Source organism: Tympanuchus pallidicinctus, unplaced genomic scaffold (genome assembly GCF_026119805.1).
Source record: "Tympanuchus pallidicinctus isolate F22 unplaced genomic scaffold, pur_lepc_1.0 scaffold12, whole genome shotgun sequence".
Taxonomy (NCBI): Eukaryota; Metazoa; Chordata; class Aves; order Galliformes; family Phasianidae; genus Tympanuchus; species Tympanuchus pallidicinctus.
Genome location: NW_026294637.1, coordinates 7,861,307 through 7,880,226, shown reverse-complemented (window position 1 = coordinate 7,880,226; position 18,920 = coordinate 7,861,307). Strand labels below are relative to the sequence as shown.

The 18,920-nt window shown below is 41.1% G+C and overlaps 1 protein-coding gene across 6 annotated transcripts in view; it reads right to left on the bottom strand.

Moving 5' to 3' along the window:
- ARNT2 (aryl hydrocarbon receptor nuclear translocator 2) overlaps positions 1–14,437 on the bottom strand; it is a 92,369-nt gene extending 77,932 nt beyond the window's left edge. For 4 of the 6 annotated variants that reach the window (XM_052671661.1, XM_052671662.1, XM_052671664.1 and 1 more), the window contains exon 1: positions 8,569–8,629. In XM_052671661.1, coding sequence (XP_052527621.1) covers positions 8,569–8,614 — 46 coding nt within the window. In that variant the 5' untranslated portion in view covers positions 8,615–8,629. Of the gene's footprint in view, positions 1–8,568; positions 8,630–14,056; positions 14,172–14,288 lie in introns of those variants that run through there. The other 2 variants (XM_052671663.1, XM_052671667.1) reach the window with 2 other exon arrangements.
- Between the last annotated feature and the right edge of the window lie 4,483 nt (positions 14,438–18,920).

Sequence of the window (18,920 nt, the reverse complement as noted above, 5' to 3'; positions counted from 1 at the left end):
CTTCTGCATTCTTCCCACCTTCCTGACAAACTGCAAGACACCAATTCACCTTCTCACATATTCCCATGTATTTTTTCCTAGCTGTTTCTCCACTTCTCACTCATAATTCCTTGTTATCTCTTCTTGACCTATCCAATATCTGGCTTAGATGAACTATTCCTCATGCTCCATCTAATATGCTAGCAAATCCAACTTTGCTGACAAATCCTGCTAAACTTTCACACCTCCCCACCCACCCTCCAACAAATTATAAGGGGCTGATGGAATTCAACATGTACTAAAACAAGAGACAGAAGCTTAGCTTACTTGAAGGGTCACAGTACAACTGCAGTCAACAGCAGTAGTGTTTGTGCTGTTTGAACCCGACCTCGCTGGTCTTAGGCCACTACACAAACAACAATGCACTGATAAAACAGTTCGTCACTTTATTCTGCCTTAAACTGCCCTAGTTTTATTGATATTATTTCAGTTGATACTAGTGACACGTGGCAGGTGTACTAATTAAATGATTCTGCATTACAAAAAAAAATTAGGCTTCCCACACAATGCATTATTTCAACTTAAAATGAATGGTGATCCTCCCTCCTCCTCTGACATTTGGTATTTGCCAAAAATAACTGCACAGTTATAAGTTGTACACAAGAAACAGAAGGTAACATTCAAAGTTATTTTCTGTGATTTTTACTTACCATGTCAAACCTAGCAATTACAACTTATGGCTCATTTTGGGTATCAGAGCAGCCAAAGCTAACCCATTAGTGAACTCACAGTAACTGAAGAAGCATACACCCAGCCTGGGCAAACAAACAAGATGAAAAATAATTAAGTGCTATGACTTTCCTTCAGCTTTCTCTGAGATAGATCACGCTCAGTCCATTAATTCATTGTTTAACAAGTGTGTTTCATGTAGCTTGTTTTGGCTGGCTCTTGGTTAGAAATCCACATACAGGGCATTTTTTCTTCTTTTTAAAACAAAATACTTGCTGTATGAAACACCAGGAGGTAAAGTGGAAGTGCAAGAGAAGCTGAGGCTATGCTGAAGCCAGGCACAACCACACTGAATTAGCAACGTGGTGCTGCCCCAGAAGATCCCACTGGTCAGTTAAAAGGACTCCATAAGATGCTGACATTTTGTTGCTCAGAAGGAAAGCAAAGAGCCAATAGAGTTGCTCTCAATTTGTTCCAGTGCAAGCAAAACAAACTCATCACCATCAAACTCACATCATTCCACCATTAGCATGAACACTATTAGCACTAATTTTGACTAAATTCTGGTTCATTTGCCTCCACGTTGCTAAGTCTCGTCTGCCCATCCAACCATCCCTAGTTCCTGCACTCTTCCAGGTGATCTCCATTGCTGGATGTCCTCACAACTACACTCCTCAAACACAATTACTTCCACCAAGCCTTTCTGACCAGTCGGGACACTCCAAGCTCCCTGCAACAGGAAGCTGTGGATGTCAGAAGGTTATATGGAATTAGATCCTGCCCAAAACTGTGGAAAAGAAACCCGCTGAGTGCTATTAAATACAAACATCAGGGCTGGCTCGAGAAGCCTGTGAGTCACACATGGCTGGAGGTTGGGAATGTACCCAGGGGAGTCCTGTAGATGCTTGCCCTGAGTTTATTCTCCTTCAAGCACCTTTGTTGGCCAATGCTGGAAAAGGCATGCTGAGCCTGAAGAACATTTTGCCAGGGACAGGACAGCCAGTTTTCACAGGATACGCGATGTTTAAGCTTGCTTCTTCTACAAAGGTAAGAAATTGGCCAATTCCCACTATTTGTTTATTTCACAAATAGTCAAATAAACTACTTGCTATAGTATGCCTTTACTCTTGATGACCAATTACTTGCTTTATATTGTCACTGCAGTTTTTCCTTCCCCCATTTCTTGGTTCATTGTCCTTTGGAAAATTATCTCAAAATTAATAATTAATAATCAAAATAAAATTACCTTAGAACAGAAGTTTATGAGATAATGTACTTTACTAAATTCCTATGCAATTGTTTTATGAGAAATAAATAATAACAATTTGTACAGAGATAAACTATTGAGCAGTTATTATGTTATCATCTGAGATTTCATTTTTATTCAATCAGCTTCAGATTACTTAAAAACTATTTCTCACCTAATAGAAAGACTGGCTTCTTACTGTCTATCTAGCCATTTTTCTTCCAGCAGAAGTTGGTTTATATTTTGAACTCAGATCAATTTGATTCATGTAGAAGCTCAAATTCAATTTGAAGAAAATGTTTTGAAATTACCACTCAAATAATTATAATGGTGTAGGTAAGAAAACAGAACTTAAAGGAAAACCATTTTCTGTGACTTCAGAGTCAACTTTACATGATTCTTGTCCATACCATCTATTAAATTATCTACAGTAAAAGTCAGTTATCCAATTTCACCAGCATGCAAGGCAGTATCTATGCCTACAACTTTTGATTCAAGCTGAAAGAACTTTGACAAGATATGGCTTCAATATTGAGCAGAGATATTCCTCATGAATGAATTAATGTGCAATCCTCTGTTAACATAGAATATTCTTACAATGTGTTTTCATTATATAAAAACATGTAAGCATGTTCTAAGCTCAGAGGTGCAAGTATTCACAATATTCATCTAAGTTTACAACTCTGAATGACTCTGAAGAACCAGATCTAGACTGGAGTGGTACCTTGTGCCCCACCAGCCCGCTACAACAGAGCACAGCACAAACACCCAGAGATGTCATTTCTGGTCATCAGTTCTCTTGGCCAAGTCATAGAGGACTGAGAAGGAAGACCATTATGGATGTGAACAAAGTATTTCTGAGGAACTGTTTGACAAACCCACCATGGAAGATTTAAGTGACTGTTGCTGCTGCAGTAATGGACCACAAGCTGTCCTACAAGGCATGGACCAAGCTGGGTTCTGATTCATTCTAAATCAGTTACTCACATCCTTCAAATGCCTTCATTATTTATTACAAAGATTTTTCTGATACGTGACTCAAAAGAGTATGTTAATTCTACATTTTATTCAGAACAACTCCTGTTAGCAAGCACTTAATTATCAGTATATTTACAGTGTCCTTGGGCACTGTTGGGTAATCAGAATTCTCTTGTTTTCATTAAACAATATTTTATTGATAGCACTAATGACTTCAGTTCTGCTTGATCAACAAGCAAACGATGCTCATTTGATGTTACGATAATTAACTGGTCTTCCAGGTATTTCCACATCCCAGTTTATTAGCAAGAAGAAGAACATTTGTGTGATGTTGCTAAAAGGAACATCACAACGCATCACAAAAAATGCTCTAAAAATAGCGTGGTTTCCCATTTCTCCTCTTCCTCACAATTTCCAAGGCAATGTTTGCTTTCTAGAAGTAGAGGAAGAAAAAAACCACACAACTCCATTATAAAAACACAACCTGAGCCTAGCATACTAAATATTAAATTTATTTTACTCCTTACTGAACCTCCAATAGGTAAAATCGTAAAGATCTTCTCCATCCCAAATCATTCTGTGATTCTATGAATGTGAGATTTTCTGACTGACACCTCCCATCTTTTTCCATCTAGAAATGGAAGAAGACAGCAGAAGACAACCTTCAGAACATCATCTCAAACTTCCATTCTCTGACATACCAACCTGCAGTAGCTACTCTTGTCTTTGAAGATTAGTTCCATAAAAGATAAATGTCTCTAACAGTAAAAAAAAAGTAAATTACAAATAAGGGTCTTAATGATTTTCCTGCTCTTCACTGCCCCAGGATTGTTAATTACACTGATTAGAACACTCTGCCTTTTAGGCAATTTCAAGCATTATATCTTTCATGTCTGCAAACAGAAACAACAACAACAAAAAAACCAAAAACAATAGAAGCCCACAGGCTTTGGAAAGCTCATCTGCAGCTGCATTTGCAATTTTTGTTTCACATTCTGGACTTTTTCATCCCCACACATGCTCCAAACACAACACTCCAACAATATGGTGTAAGAGAAATCTTGATAGGCATACAATCAGTACAAAACTCTGCTATGTTTGGCTGCAGAAGATTCCTTGGTATCCCTTTACTTTTACTATATACCCAAGAATTTGTCATGAATTTTAGAACACTTGTATCTGCTTAACTTCTTCACAGAGCTATTTCCTGAACAGTTTTCATAATACTGAATCTTATACTTTGCTTTAGTCACAATTACCAATTTTAAAATAAGAGAGACAATTAATTATGTTTCCAGATAAGCTCTGCTTCGGGAAGGAACTGGCTCTGAAGGCCATGCCCTTATTGCTTTTTCACCATCACAAAATACAAAAAACTAATTGGATGTTCAACCAGTAAACTACTACACAAATGAAAACATATAATAATACAACTCCCCCCCCCCCCCCCTCCCTCCCCCCCCCCAGGTCCTTATTTATATTAAACGTGATTTGACATCCATTACAAGCCACTTGTTCCCAAAAGCATACAGACAGTTCTGTGGATACATCAAACACGGAACTGAAGAATGACACTGAAAAAAATCTCACTACAAACAAACTGGATGTTTGTCAAAAAACAAGCTGAGTATTTGTCTACAAATATTGATCAAACTAAATTTTAACTTCCATATTTGCTGACTGAAGAGCAGCACAGACAAGTACAGAGGACATATACAATTACTCTGAATGCCAAGCTTGGCAGTCACGTTCCAACTGCAACAGGAGCTCTGCAGAAGAAAGCAAACAACTGCTAGCAACCCAATGCTTCTACAAAACAACCAAAAAACACAACAACAAAAAGCCACCACAAATAGCTTATCATTACATCGCAACAGCAGGAAGAATCATGATTTGATTTCTGAAAACATATTTACTTCCAGAGAAAGCTCATTAACTTGATTTAAAGACTATTAAAAGTTAACCTACTAACCACGTATCCTTCCTAATAATACATTTCCCTATTTTTTAAATTCAGCTCCCAAGCAAACACCAAACACTTGAAAAATGACCCATAGTTTTCACAGTGAAACTATTTTTCACACAGTTTTATATTTTTGTGCTCATGAGCCAATCAATATTTTGCTCTCAATCTGAACTGAAATTGTACCTGGCTGAGAACAAACCAATATGTTTTCAAAGGCAGACTAAGTGATCATCAGTTAAAAGAGCAAGAAATAAACTGTAAAGCCTTTATTAAGATTGTACAGCCAGGTGGATCGCTGCTAGTTCAGCAATGTCATGCCTATGCTTGTATGTCAATGCTCATGCTATACTTTTCTAAGACACTAAAGAAAAACTATCCCAACACCATACCCAAACATGAATTGATCATTATTTATGTGCTTAGAATAAATAACACCTGCCATTTCCTGCTTTCTATGCAGGAAATCACCACCATGACGACTCAGAGGGAAACCTGCCCTCAGAACTTCAACTGCTAATGGTTACTGTCAGAAGTAGCCAAACCCAGCCCTACACTGGGCACTGGTGCAGTGGAGGTGGGCACAGTCAGACCTCCTCTATCTAAATATATACACACACACAGATACATACATACACACACACACACTGCTTTTGATCTCCTTTCTTCCCAAAAGGAGAAAAATTCTTTGCTTGACCAACATAAACCTGTTTGCAATAAAAGTCTGTTATTAAAACATTATCAATTATATGCATAACTACGGGTGGGGGGGGAAAGAAGGAAAAGAAGGATATTCCCTATTTGATGCAGGACAGGCAAATGGTACCCAGGAGAACAGGAAGAAATCAGGTGGCTAGGCAGGCACAGGGATGCCATAGGACTTGTCAGAGGCTGAGCAGGAAAGCTGGAGTAGATCTGACCCTGCCCAGAGCTTGTAGACATGTCTGAGAGCTGACCGAGAGAACGCAGACAGGAGGCAGCCAGCCAGCAATAAAACTGAAAAATGCAGGCAGCTTGTAACAGCCAAGAATTTCCCCGTACGGAGAGAATTTATTGGCCTCTGAAATCCTTATTCATAATTACCACAGACATCTTAAATTGAACAAGGATAAAAGAACATTTTGTCCTGAAGACCATCTTGAAAAAACAATCTCATCAGGCAGAGATGCAAAGCTGACACTGAGATGCTATTGACCTCCAAGCATCCCATGCCAAGACAAGGCCATCACTACACATCCCAAAACACTTCCCACAGGCACAACCCTCCCAGGATAAGGCAAGGACTGGTGTTCTGCATGCACCTTATTCCATTATGCCAAAGGCAGGAGAGGTTTTGCACTTCATCAGTAGATGAGGCAGAACCAATTCCTTAATGACATATCAACCTTTTCATCACAGTCATCAGATAATACTTTGGAGAAGGAATAAAAAAAAAACCATGTGCCAGCTTTGCAAGTAATGAATAGTTTTCCTCAAGCAAAACACAATTCAGCATGAACTTCATGTAAATGTTCCTTCCACCCACAGATCTCCAACTGATTCTATCCAACCAAAATGCCAACAGTAAAACCACCTATCTACTTCTAATTGGATTACTGCACCACAGAATTAAGGTTTTCTTTTACAGCTGCCTAACCTCAAAAATTACTTTGAGTATTTACATGGCCTTCTTTTTAAAAACACGCATGGAAAGCAAAGTGAGAAATACAAATCAACAACAGGAAAAGCTTCAGAGAAAGCTAGTTTGTGTGCTTAGAATATATGACTGCTTGAAATCCTACATCAAGGCCGTAGGAACCTTGTGAAAGAAATTCAGATTGGCACCTTTCGCTACGATGTTAAAATCCTAAGCCTCAGTTCCATTTCCAGTTCAGAACCAAAAGGCTCAAGTGGCTGAAGGAGAACAGCATTAAAAGAAAATAACAACAATAATTAATAAGTCTTGAGTCAGCAAACACCTTGGAAATTTCTGATGCTTGTTTGTTGAATGAAAGGCCAACAAAATATATTTGATCTACCACTACATCTCAGAGAGCACAGCTTCAAAGCAAGTACAAAACCATTCAATCTCATTTAGAAAAAATAAAAGCAAAAACTGCTCTCATTCAAGAGCCAGCTCTCAAGCTTGATTAACTTACAAGAGCAACAAAAGACTCCCATAAAACTGCATAACTCACAATGCCATCAGCTACAGTGAAAGAAGAAAACCCCCTCTTGCAGTTTTATTCTTTAACAGGAGACTTTTGGAGACTATTATATTCGTTTAAGACCTACTTAATGCTTCAGCCCACTGCTTTCTATGCAGGAAATCACCACCATGATGACTCAGAGGGAAACCTGCCCTCAGCACCTCAACTGCTAATGGTTACTGTCAGAGGTAGCCAAACCCAGCCCTACACTGGGCGCTGGTGCAGTGGAGGTGGACAGTCAGACCTCTTCCATCCAAACTGTGTCTCACTGTCAATGCCGGCTGAAGAACGCAGCTGAAGAACAATTACTTGGACTGCACCCCACCTTTTGACTGTGCCCACGTATTCAGAAAGCATTCTTCTTTTCCAGTCTTCATAAACGAGCTTGAAAATGGTCCTGTATTTTTTTCATGATGGCTCATTTACTTTAAATTCAACAATGAAAATGCATACTTCAAACTTCAATGCAGCAATTGCTATTCCCACAAAGCTGACTGCCCAGCAAATTAAACGTCATCCTTTTTTATATGAAAACACCAACAAGACAAATTAGCAAAAGAATATTTATCCCAGGAACATGAAAACCTTTACATACTTCCAAAGATTGGCCATCACATTGCAAAGGCTGCTGAAAATCCCATAACAAAGGGAAGTTCTCATTACGCAGCCCTGCTTTCTTTTAGTCAAATCACCACTCATTACAGAAAACGCAGAGGATATACAGGGGAATAGAATGCATAAAGAGCAAGGCAATCTCGTAAAGATGCCCTAAAAAATTAAATGGGAGGAAACCACTGGTGTCCCCATACAAAACAGCAAGAACATGACTCACAGGAGCAGGCAGCGTGACCTGAGTTTTGCTGAAGGCAGTCACAGGGCCTGCCTGCACAGCTCCTGTGTACTTAAGCTCCTTCTCAGTGGCTGTGGCTACAAGAACTGTAATTCTCTTCTTATGGCTACTGTTGCAAAATCAGCACCTACTTTCCCGGGTTGCTGGCTTCACAAAGCACTAGGAAGACCAACAGTTTTCGATGCTTAGCAAACTAAAATCCTGGTTTCGTTCTGCATCATTGCTCAGCCCTTCTTCAGGACAGCACTGAATAACCTAAAGATACACGCCAGAGGCAGCCTGGTTTTATCCACTGCAGTAACACCTGGAGGTTGGGGCTACCCTGTGCAAAGCACCATCCAGGTAACAGAAGGCAATCCCTGTTCTCAGAAGTGAATTAAATAAGATTTGAAACTATTGCCATGATCCATACACAAGAAGTTACTTTAACTCTCCTTGCATCCAAAATAACCTGTTTTACCTCAAGTTCTAAAAGCATTTCCAGTTCAGCTTGATTTTCCACCCCTTTTGTTACAGGCAATGCAGTTTCACAAACACACGCATTGAGAGAAGCATCTCCCAGTGCTCAGTTGTCCACCTACCTTCTCTAAAGGGCACAGCTAACAGTAACAAGTCCCCCCAGCCATCCACTTACCTAAAATTGAGTTCTGGACTATTACTGGAAACGTAATGGAGAACATTTTTCAAAATCACGCCCATACATTCCACAGAAACAGATTTTGCTTCTACCTCTGCAGAATACAAATCCGCAGTGTTTTTGTTCTTCGCACCTCAGTGATTTACTGGCATGCTGCTTCCCATAAAATATTTGCATATATCTCGGAGTCAAACTGTTCCGATACATTCCGTGTTTGCCAGGAAGAGAACGCTTCAGTTCAGTGTAACCGAGCATTTAAACAAGGACAGGCACCAGGACAAATGGCAGCACAATTAACATACCAATGAAGAGCCAGTTGTTAATTACCACCCATTTCAGGCATTTTGTATGAGCAACTTACCTGAAAAGCCTCCCCATCTGTATGCAGGAAAAGCCAGTAATTAAGCAATTCAACACCATTTTTCGTTGATTAGAGAAAAAAAAAAATGATTATTTTGTTATTCTATTTGTCAAATGCAACTGACATTTAGATGAGAAAAACAGCAGCAGCCCAAATGCAAACATTTAAAATTAACGTTAGGAGCTGTGCCTGAACAGAACAGCAACATACAGACATGTAGAGAAGAAATAAACCTATGGATGGTTCTAATTTGAGCCAATTGATTATACTTTAAAATACCGGCTCCGTTATGTGAAAGGTAGCGCAACTGCTACTTACAACAGAAGAACAGCTTTTACCTAAGGAGCTCAGATGCTACCCATAGACTGTAAAGGCCGATCTCATAAGCTGTTGATAGACTATAGGGAAGCAGCAGTACAATTGCAGGATGTATTTACATTTTAACAACACCCTTCGAGGAGCCAATGTAAAGTGGGACGCAGAATGGAAAGCAGAGGATAGGAACATGGGAGAAAGGCCGGCGAATGGAATTAACAGCTGACAAGGAGAAGAAACAGAAAAACTAGAAACATTGCTCAAAACGTAGAGCATCCAAAACAAAGGAGGTCTCTTTCTCCATGCGCAGATAGCTTTGGTTACAAAAAGGGAAATTACAGCTGAGGATTCCAATCCATCACTCACTGCACAACTATGGCCATTAATTCATGTAAACTGTAACACCAGGACATACAAAAGATGCTTTATTCATTTTGCCATTTTTCTACACAAACCCATTTGAAACGGTGAGCACTCAAAGTTTCAAATAACTCTTCCGAAAAAAAATTGACATTCTATGTTTGGCTTTTGAGTTTCAAAGCTTATAACTTATCCATCTGCCAGGCCAATGTTTGCTGATATGCAATAATGTTTTGTCACTTTTAGGAGTAACCACGAAGCACAGATCTGGTCCATGAGAATTTATTCCACCAATTAAGAACAGCAGACTTGAACAGCAAGAAAAAATCAAACAGGTATAAGAACATCAGACTGATGCTTGAAGATCTTCCAAGAATGTGCTAACTAAACAGGGCAATGCTTTTCATTTCGTTGACCAAAAGCACACCCTCCATACTCAAATATTAATTTAGATACCTGCCTACCAAGATCAATTTGCTTTTTGGTTTTGATTTTTCAATAGTAGATGATGAACGATTCATTATTATTATTTCTTATTTTTAAACTTCACTTACACTACGCATCCACTTTGGATTAGAATCAGAAGCTAAAATGTACAAAAGCAGCCTTACACAACTTTCTCTTTCTCTTTAAACAGAACGCTGGATAGACATGGACTGAGAGGAAATGCTTTACATTGGAACAAAAGAAGCGTTGTTGGCAAGAACAAACAAGTACCAACTGTTTGTATACTGACCCAACATCCAAGATTTCTGGAATTTCTGAATTCCTGCCTGTTTGGGCCAGCAAATCTATTATTCTGCAAAACCATCCTACTGAATGGGAGAGGGCATTGCTCTGAATTTTCAGATTTCTTTACAAATCTCCCTCCGAGTACTTCTGGCCACCCAAGGAGACCTTGCTACAGGCAGATCTAAATCCCCCAAGGGTCTTAAACTCAAGGCCCCCTCTTTCCATTTTCTATTGCAAGTTTTAATAGCACTGCACTTTCTTCAGTTAGCACTGAATTAACACACTCCCATTCTTATTTGTCAGTTATGAAGTACTAAGTCTAAAAAAATTACCCTAAACTACACGCACATCTGATCTTCACAAGCCATTTAAGCATAATCTCTGCATTCATCTTCCTAATGACAGCCCCATTTCTGTCCTCTTAATAACAATAATCACTAACTCAAAGGTGTTATTTGCCTTGATTGTTTTGAAATGGCTGCTTTTTGCCTTTCCTACTTAATCTCTACAGCAATTTTTCTTACTGGAAAGAAAAAACAGCAAAACCATATGGTATTACAGGCATCAGCACTGCCTGCTTTGTTGTGCATTTTTATTAAGAGCCTCAGGAAAACATTATTCTATTTGAAAAAATATTTGAAACTAACCATAAGCTGCATACGCAAATTTTAAATAAATACTCCGTGACAGAAGAGATACTTTAAAATGAAATGTTTCTTATCTTGTAGATAAAAAGTAACAAGAAATTTGCTACTCCGCACACGGTCCTGAAGGTCAGGATACTATCAGAGAACAATCCAATAAGCACTATCATCTCACAACACAGTCTGAATGAAAGAGCAAAATCTGCTGCAGCAAAGATATGAAAAAAAAAAGAAGGAAGGGAATCAGTACTTTATGGATCCCACAGTTTAATGTGCGTTGAGCTTCTGAGATCTTTGTTTTAACATTATCTTAGAAGCGACTACTTTTTTGCATCCCAGAAACATTAAAGCCCATTACAGCCCACCATCAGTAGAACGCACAGAATGCTGTAGAACTGATTTTGGGGTTTATTGCATAGTCTACACAGTAAATGAAGGGCAAAGCTGCTACTACTGTTGCAGTAAAACCAACAACTGGGCTCTGTGTTGAATATGTGAGAGCTACAGGTGCAGGCAAACCACTCTCCCATTTTCCATTCCAGCTGGATACCCTGGGAACGAAAAGGAACTTTTCACCCAAGATCACTTAATAAGGAAAATAAAACATTGTTTTCATTATGAGTTCTACATTTTCATCCTAAATGGACTAATACAAGAATCACCACATCACCTACTTCATTGCAAGTTAAGCAGAATTTGACCTCCAAGTAACAACAGTTACAGACAAGTTTGCATCCCAAAAATACATATATTTAAAACAGATGTGGCATTAAGTTTCTTTGCTGCAAGCAGTAATTTATGAAATGCTTGTTACACCCCCACAATTTTTTTGTTCTTAAAAACCACTTAATATGCCAATCTTATTTCAGGAGGAAATAAATTAACTCTGCTGCTTTGTGCCAATGCAGATGAACTTCCCACACACCTGTATTGTGTTCAGTTAGTCATCTGAATTATGACAAATGAACAAAGTACTTCCAACCAGATCATATTCCTAAGGTCAATCATACAGCAAGAGCTGTACAGGAGATCACTCTTCAGAGCCCCTCACTTTCATCAGTGCAATGTCCCACTGCAGCATTGGACGAGCCCCTTCACCACCATGAACTATCAGCAGGGGTGGCCATGTCCCTGTCACCATCCTGTTCCTGTCACTGCAATTCCCACAAGCCCTAACAAGGACAGGTTGCAAGTCTCTCCAACTTCCATGAGTTCTGGCTACTCAAACCCTTCCTTGCAAGGAAATCAGGAAAAATGGATCAATCTGCATCTAGCATGTGAGAGGAGGTAACAGCACACAACAGCACGTGGCTGTGCACCAGGAGATACCACATGGAAGGACTTTCATCCTCAGAACCACAGAACACCCGGCTTTCTGCATCTGATAATCCCCATTCCACTACTTAGGATATGACTAACGCCACACGTATTTGTATTGTGGTAGCTGTAGGTTAATGTCCTGCCTAAATTACCAAATGTTATTAGAACCCCAGACAATTGCTTAATAAAAATTTAATCATATTGTAATTTCTAATCATCATTAAAGATGCTTAACAAGTTAATCTCTCTATTGTGCTCCCATAACATCGTGGATCAGGAAGTCAGCTGGCATAAGGCAGTGCAGCTTCACCAATACTAATAGGGCTGCTTTCATCTGACTCCAACTGAGGATCTGGCCCAGGAAGAAAACAGCAGTCGTCAAATCCTCTCAGCAAAGCTTTTGATTCTGCTTCTCTGTACTGCTTCACAGCTAGTCCAGAATAAAAAAAAATAGAGAGACTGCTACCATGTCAAACAATATAGCATAAACTAATATACATTGTGCAGCTCTATCTTCTGTCCGTGGTAGAGGAAACACTGTGAACACAGTTCAAAATCTCCTCATTTTGACTTTGCCCACGCATAGCTACCTTTGTCTGACAGCAGCACTCACACGCAAATACCGAGGGAGGATCACTAAGAGCTAATGAGTTTTCTTCCAGCTCAGCTCTGCTCTGACTACCTAGCTGTGGAGCAACAAGATGCTGTGACCCCAGCCTTACAGAAGCACGCATTAGTTCACCTCAGGAAACCAGCTCGTTCCCTCATCCTTCCTGTGGACCTGCAATCTGCGCTGAATAGTCTGAGGACCACAACGCATACAGCCAACGCTGCTCCTATTTCCCATAAGCTCTCCCTAAATTCACAACATGTGCATTCCCTGGGTCACAGAGAAACAAATGCAAAGCCATGCTTAGAGGCTGCTCTTCGTGAGGTGCATATATACCTCTTATGTAACCACAGCTTTGCTGGCTGCAGCTGCAGGTGGGCAGGAACAGGAGAAAGAGGCTGGTGCCAAAGAGCTGCCAGATTTACTAAACCCAGCGGTTTGAGCACAGACCTGCACGTGGCTGGGGCTGCTCCTGTTGCATAGCTTAGGAGGAGCAGAGAGTAAGAAACAAACCAAGCTTCAGCTGCTCGAAACCACTTGCTGACTGGTGCCACGTGCACGCACGGTGGAATTCTGCTATCGTGCACAACATGGTAGCCTAGACGCTAAATAAAACACATTTGATAACCCATCATTAAATACTGATTTTCGTTTAATACATAGAATTTGAAAACAAAAGCTCAATCCGACTGGATTGCTCCTGCCTCCTTTACTGCTGCTGGTTGAAATACACCAGTTGTGTGTGTCACAGCGTTCACAAGGGGGTGAAAGCAACAAGGACAACATTTTGGTGTTAGGTTCACTCCAGCACACCACTTGCAATCAGAACTGACAGTGACGAGGAAATACAACGAAATTAAAAGACATAAAACTGGATCCACTTCTGATGAAAGTGCTCATTGGCACTGAGCTCGGTGCAAGCTCCGCTGTGCCACTGTGTTTCATACTGGACACTAGGCAACCCAACGCTGAGCCGGTCAAAGTGCATCACAGCAATATCCACTATGGCACTCCACACAGACCCACCGCCACCTCAGGGAAAGCCTTTCCCAGCAAAGAACTCAAAGAGAAAACTGCAGTTCAGTTCCTTCTTTTCATAAGTTACTAACAAACAAACAAAAAAATCCAACGCTATTATTGCACCTTTTGGCAAACGCAGCCACAACCTGCGTTGTCGACACCCGGCTCCCCGTGCCCGTAGACCAGGATGGAGCCGATGCTTGTGAGGGACCCCCCGAGCAGCTCAGCCTCTCCCGCCGCACGGGCAGCGCTGCCGCCCTCCGCACCGCGTTCCCAGGCGCTGCGTGCCTGCGGCGGGCGGGGCCGCGCCGTGCGGCCGGGACACGCGGGGCGAACCGGCAGCAGCGCTACTCACCGGGAGGGTTTACCGCCGCCGGCGTTGCCATCTTGTCTCTGAGCGGAATTAAGACAAACGCAAAGGGGAGGAGGGATGCTCTGAGCGGCGCGGGGGAGGCGGGGGCGGCAGCCGGCGCCGGGGCGGGCGAGGCGGGAGGCGCGGAGGCTGTCGGGCTGCTCCCGCCCCGGGGCCCGGCGGCGGCGGCGGCAACGGCGTTCCCCGCTCGGTGCGGGGCGGCCCAAGATGTCCGATGGCCCCGCGCCGCCTCTGCTCATGCGCCGCGCGCAGTGAGCATGTGCCGGGCGGCCGCACATGTGCGCTGCGCCCGCTCCCGCCGGAGCCCGAGCGGGACCCCCGGCCGAAGCCCGGTGTGAGAGCGCCGGGCTCCGCTCCCGGAACTGCCGCCCCCCTCGGGGTTCGAACCCGCGGCCGTGGCGCGGTCCTGACAGGGCGCGGCTCCTGAGGGAGAGCTCTCGAGCCGAGGCCCGCGACCGTGGCTTCCGGTCCTTCAGCCCGCGGGGTTCTGCTGCGGTGAACGCACTCGCAGTAGAGTGGCGTGGGGTTCAGCTGGGCAAACGCTCTGCAGCTTTCTGGGGGAAAAGCTGAGGTCCGGTAGTGTGTTCAAGTCACAAATATGCTGCCCATGTCTGGAGGTCAAGATGTGATGTTTCCAGTGGGTCATGCTTACAAAGAGACTTTGTCTATTATTAATAATATTGATTTCGTTGTGCTTCTAGTTGAAATGTTATAACTGAATCATAGAACTATAGAATATTCCGAGTTGGAAGGGACCCATAAAGATCATTGAGTCCAAACTCTGGCTCCACATGTGGCCACCCAAAAATCAGACCCAATCTCTAGGAGATCTTGATGTAGCAGCTTAGGGCTGCCCAGCACCCTGGGAAGTCTGCTCCATGCCCACCACCCGCTGGTGAAGAACCTTCTCTCCTAGTATCCTGACCTCCCAGTTCCTGGGGCTCTTGAATGGAAAAAAGAATCAAGGAATTCAGACAGTCGACCACGCTCCTCCCAAATGTGTATATACAAATTACATCTATGTCTCATCGTCCCCTGTTCAGTGCAGGGGAGTTGGACCAGATGACCCTTAAGGGTCCCTTCCAACTCAATTCAATAACTCTAATTAACAAGCTGCATGATTTGGTGGAAGCAACCCATGTGACAACTGCGGCAGTCACATGTAGTGTATATGCAGTACTAACAAAGCAAACCTGTATTGCAATGGCTTTTGGCTCTTTCATGCCCTTGGAACGCTGTGAGGTTTGTTAATTGTTAAGCGGCTTCACTCGACTGTGCTTGGTGGCCCCAAGCAGTCCTGCACAAGTTAATGGAATCACTCAAGGCAAAAAAAATTGCACATCGCTCCCTTACTTTGATCAATAAGTAACCTGAAACAGTTCAGCCATGAGGATGTACATTTGCAGAAAGATGGAGAAAATATGGAAACTGTTGACTCGTTTTTTGTAGATTGATTTTATCAGGATAGCATTAGAATGCTCCTGCTTATCTAGAAAGTTTACTTTATCTTTGATTTATTAATTTTTGCCTATGAGATGTTGGGCTGTTTTTTAACGTCTTGCTGCTTTAGTGCCTCCTTGAGCTGTTGAGTTTGGGATGCTCTTATTTGCCTTCTTAATTCCTACATTTTATACTGATAGTACAAGAAGACCATGCTCTATCAGCAATTCTGTAAATACAATTTGTTTTCATTCAAACAGGACTGTTACTGTCATTTTAGAACCTTGGTCATAGTATTTCTAGGTTCTTACATTTAGGGAGAAAAAGCTCATTCTGAGTAGGTTACCCCAGGGCACAGGGCAGAGCTCTGTTCCTGTGGGTTTCTATGAAGACCCGTGTTCAAATTATGTAGGTAGTACTGACCATGAAAGCTCTGCCATGAGCCTCGGTGACATCACTTTAAACACAAGCTTCAACCAAACCCTTGGCATGGTAGCACTGGTAAAACACCATTTAAAAAACACACTGTGCATTTTGAAGCATACTTTTGAAGTGTCCTGTGAAGCCGTTTACAAATATTCATGAGTTAAACCTTATCACTCTCTTAACAGAGCAACATTAATATTTTCTATTTCATTTCTATTTTAGAGATAAGAAAGCCACCCCAGAAACGTAGAGATCTGACAGAGTGCTGTCATAGCTTTCAACACACGTATCAATTAAACCGAACAACCGAATTTAAACCAAAGCTCTTCAACTGTGCATGCCGTCCCCTTGCATGCTGTCCCATGAGACTTCAGATTAGACTAGAAAAAGCACACTGCAGCCAGTATATGTGATGCTTTGCTCCACCTAAATATGACCTTAGGGCTTACAATGGAACGTGTTCTGTCAAATTTAGTGCAATTCAGACATAATTATGCAAAATAAGGCTCTTTTTTCTTTTCCTTTGGGTTTGGTGTGAGCTTTGTTATTCACTCCGTTCAGCTTCACATGCAATTCTTTGTTCACTTAGATTGAGAGATGAGATTGATTCTCCCTCCTCCCCATCTCCTCTATCTTAATAGGTAGTTTTAGCAGAGTCTTTTAGAAACAATCCATAAATGAATTGAACTGTCCTCTACTTATCTGGAATGAACAATTTCCTTGCTGTGTCCTTCTGAGCCTTTCCATGTCTGTGCTGAGATCTCTAACAGCGGTAACTGATGAAAGAAATCATCACTGCTATTGAAGCATGTTCTAGTAATGGTGGAAATGCATGGCATGTATTTGCTTTCTCTGTGACACAAAGAATGGGTTCACAGTACAGCATGAAATAAACTAGGTACCGTTTCATTTCTACAAGATCGTTCCCTGTTCCGCTGGCCGAAGCACAATTCCTAGGGGATGGGGTTCCAGCACTGATCTATACCCTTACACTCACTGAGATTAAACAACACATTATCAGTACCAAGAGAAAATATATACATATAGCAATATGAGACAGATTTACTCTTTGTGAGGCACAACGGGGTGCTTCATTTACCATATTAATATAATTACAAACAAATGTTGACAGGATGTGCAGCAACAGGAAAGTGAACGAATTAGGAAAAGCGATTTTTATCTCAATCTTGTTATTATGTACCAGAGAAAGAGTCTGGTTGGTGTCTTTGTAATGATCGTTTCCAATTTAGAGGCCTATTATCACTGATACTAGTGCTCAGCATAGATGTGTCTTCTGCATCTTGGCACTAGAACTACAAATAGATCAGTTAAGCACTGCAGCACACTATAATTGTTTCTCATTAACACATTTCCTTTGAAATTTCAGCACTGATCTGCAAGTTGGGAAACTTAAACTTCTATCTCCCCATGTGTTTTTGTCCCATGCCGTGCAATAATAATTTCTAAGAGGTTTTTATTTCTTTTAAATAGTGGAAAGTCGTGTTGTGTTGTGTTGGTTATTTAAATTATTATTTCATATGAAGAAATGAGTGTTTTCAAGCTGGTTTATCCACCCTGGATCAATGTAGTCCAGAAACAAAGGAAAAAGGTAATAATTCAAAGTGAAGGAAAAAATGTGTCAAATATATATATGTATGTATGTATATAAAAGGTCATTCGGCTATTGTCTATGGCAATTCCACTTTAAAACAGCTGAACACCAAGGTCTGAAACAGTGACAATTCAGCTCCTCAACAGAATTTACTCTCCTGGGGAGATAAAGAAAGTAAGTAAAATTTCAAACATTTTAATCTGGTATAATCAGAACCAGGGACACGTTAATAATGTCTCATACTGTAAAAAGACCTCCCAGCTATGTGGTTTGTGTTGCCACTGCAATTGCATTAATACATTGCACTTAATTTATCCAAAAGTCTTGGACAGTTTGGAGCAATACGTGTATATTAAGCAACCCCATCCACCCAACTGCTGGCAGCTGGAATATTAAGTGCCCTTTTTAATTTTGTTTTGTCATGTGTGGATGACCACACTTGCCTAAATAAGCTATAGAGAAAATCATGACATTTTAAAAATGAACAATCACCTGAAGGTCTTCAAAGCATTTGTTAAGAAATTACAGCCTTGTTCTTTAAACTGCCCCATATCGTTTAAGAGTAAATTGTATTGTTCCCATAAAGTACAATAAAATACCTTGATAAGAATGTGGAAGTTACATTAATCTCTGTTCAGTCCTGGAGGTATAGAAATTCAGTTTCTATGATGGTTATTGCTGTTAAATTCTCTGTGCTTTTACTGTAGAGAAAATGACATTGACTATAGGAGAAATCCTGTTGGAGATGAAATGTCAGTGGCAGAACTTCCCATATCTGAGAAAAGTAACTGAAATCAGGCAAATGTTCCTGTGCTGGTTACTTTCAGCTCTAACATTCTATATAGTCCTGGTTTGTGTCCATTTAACCACATACAACGAATATTTGAACAATGAAACTCGATTATCAGGCCAAAGAGAGGAATCACTGATGCAAAAACATTAACAAATGTACAAAGTTTACTAATTCCATTTAATTTTTCTAATGTTAACTAGCATTCCTAGCATTAACATCCTTTACTAACAGAAACAAAGCCATCCTTAAAACCGTAGAGGCTGCTGGTGGTTCCTTTGGGCAGAACTGACCACATAGCATACAGGAATAAAATGTTTATGGTGCATATGTAATTAGGTCTCTG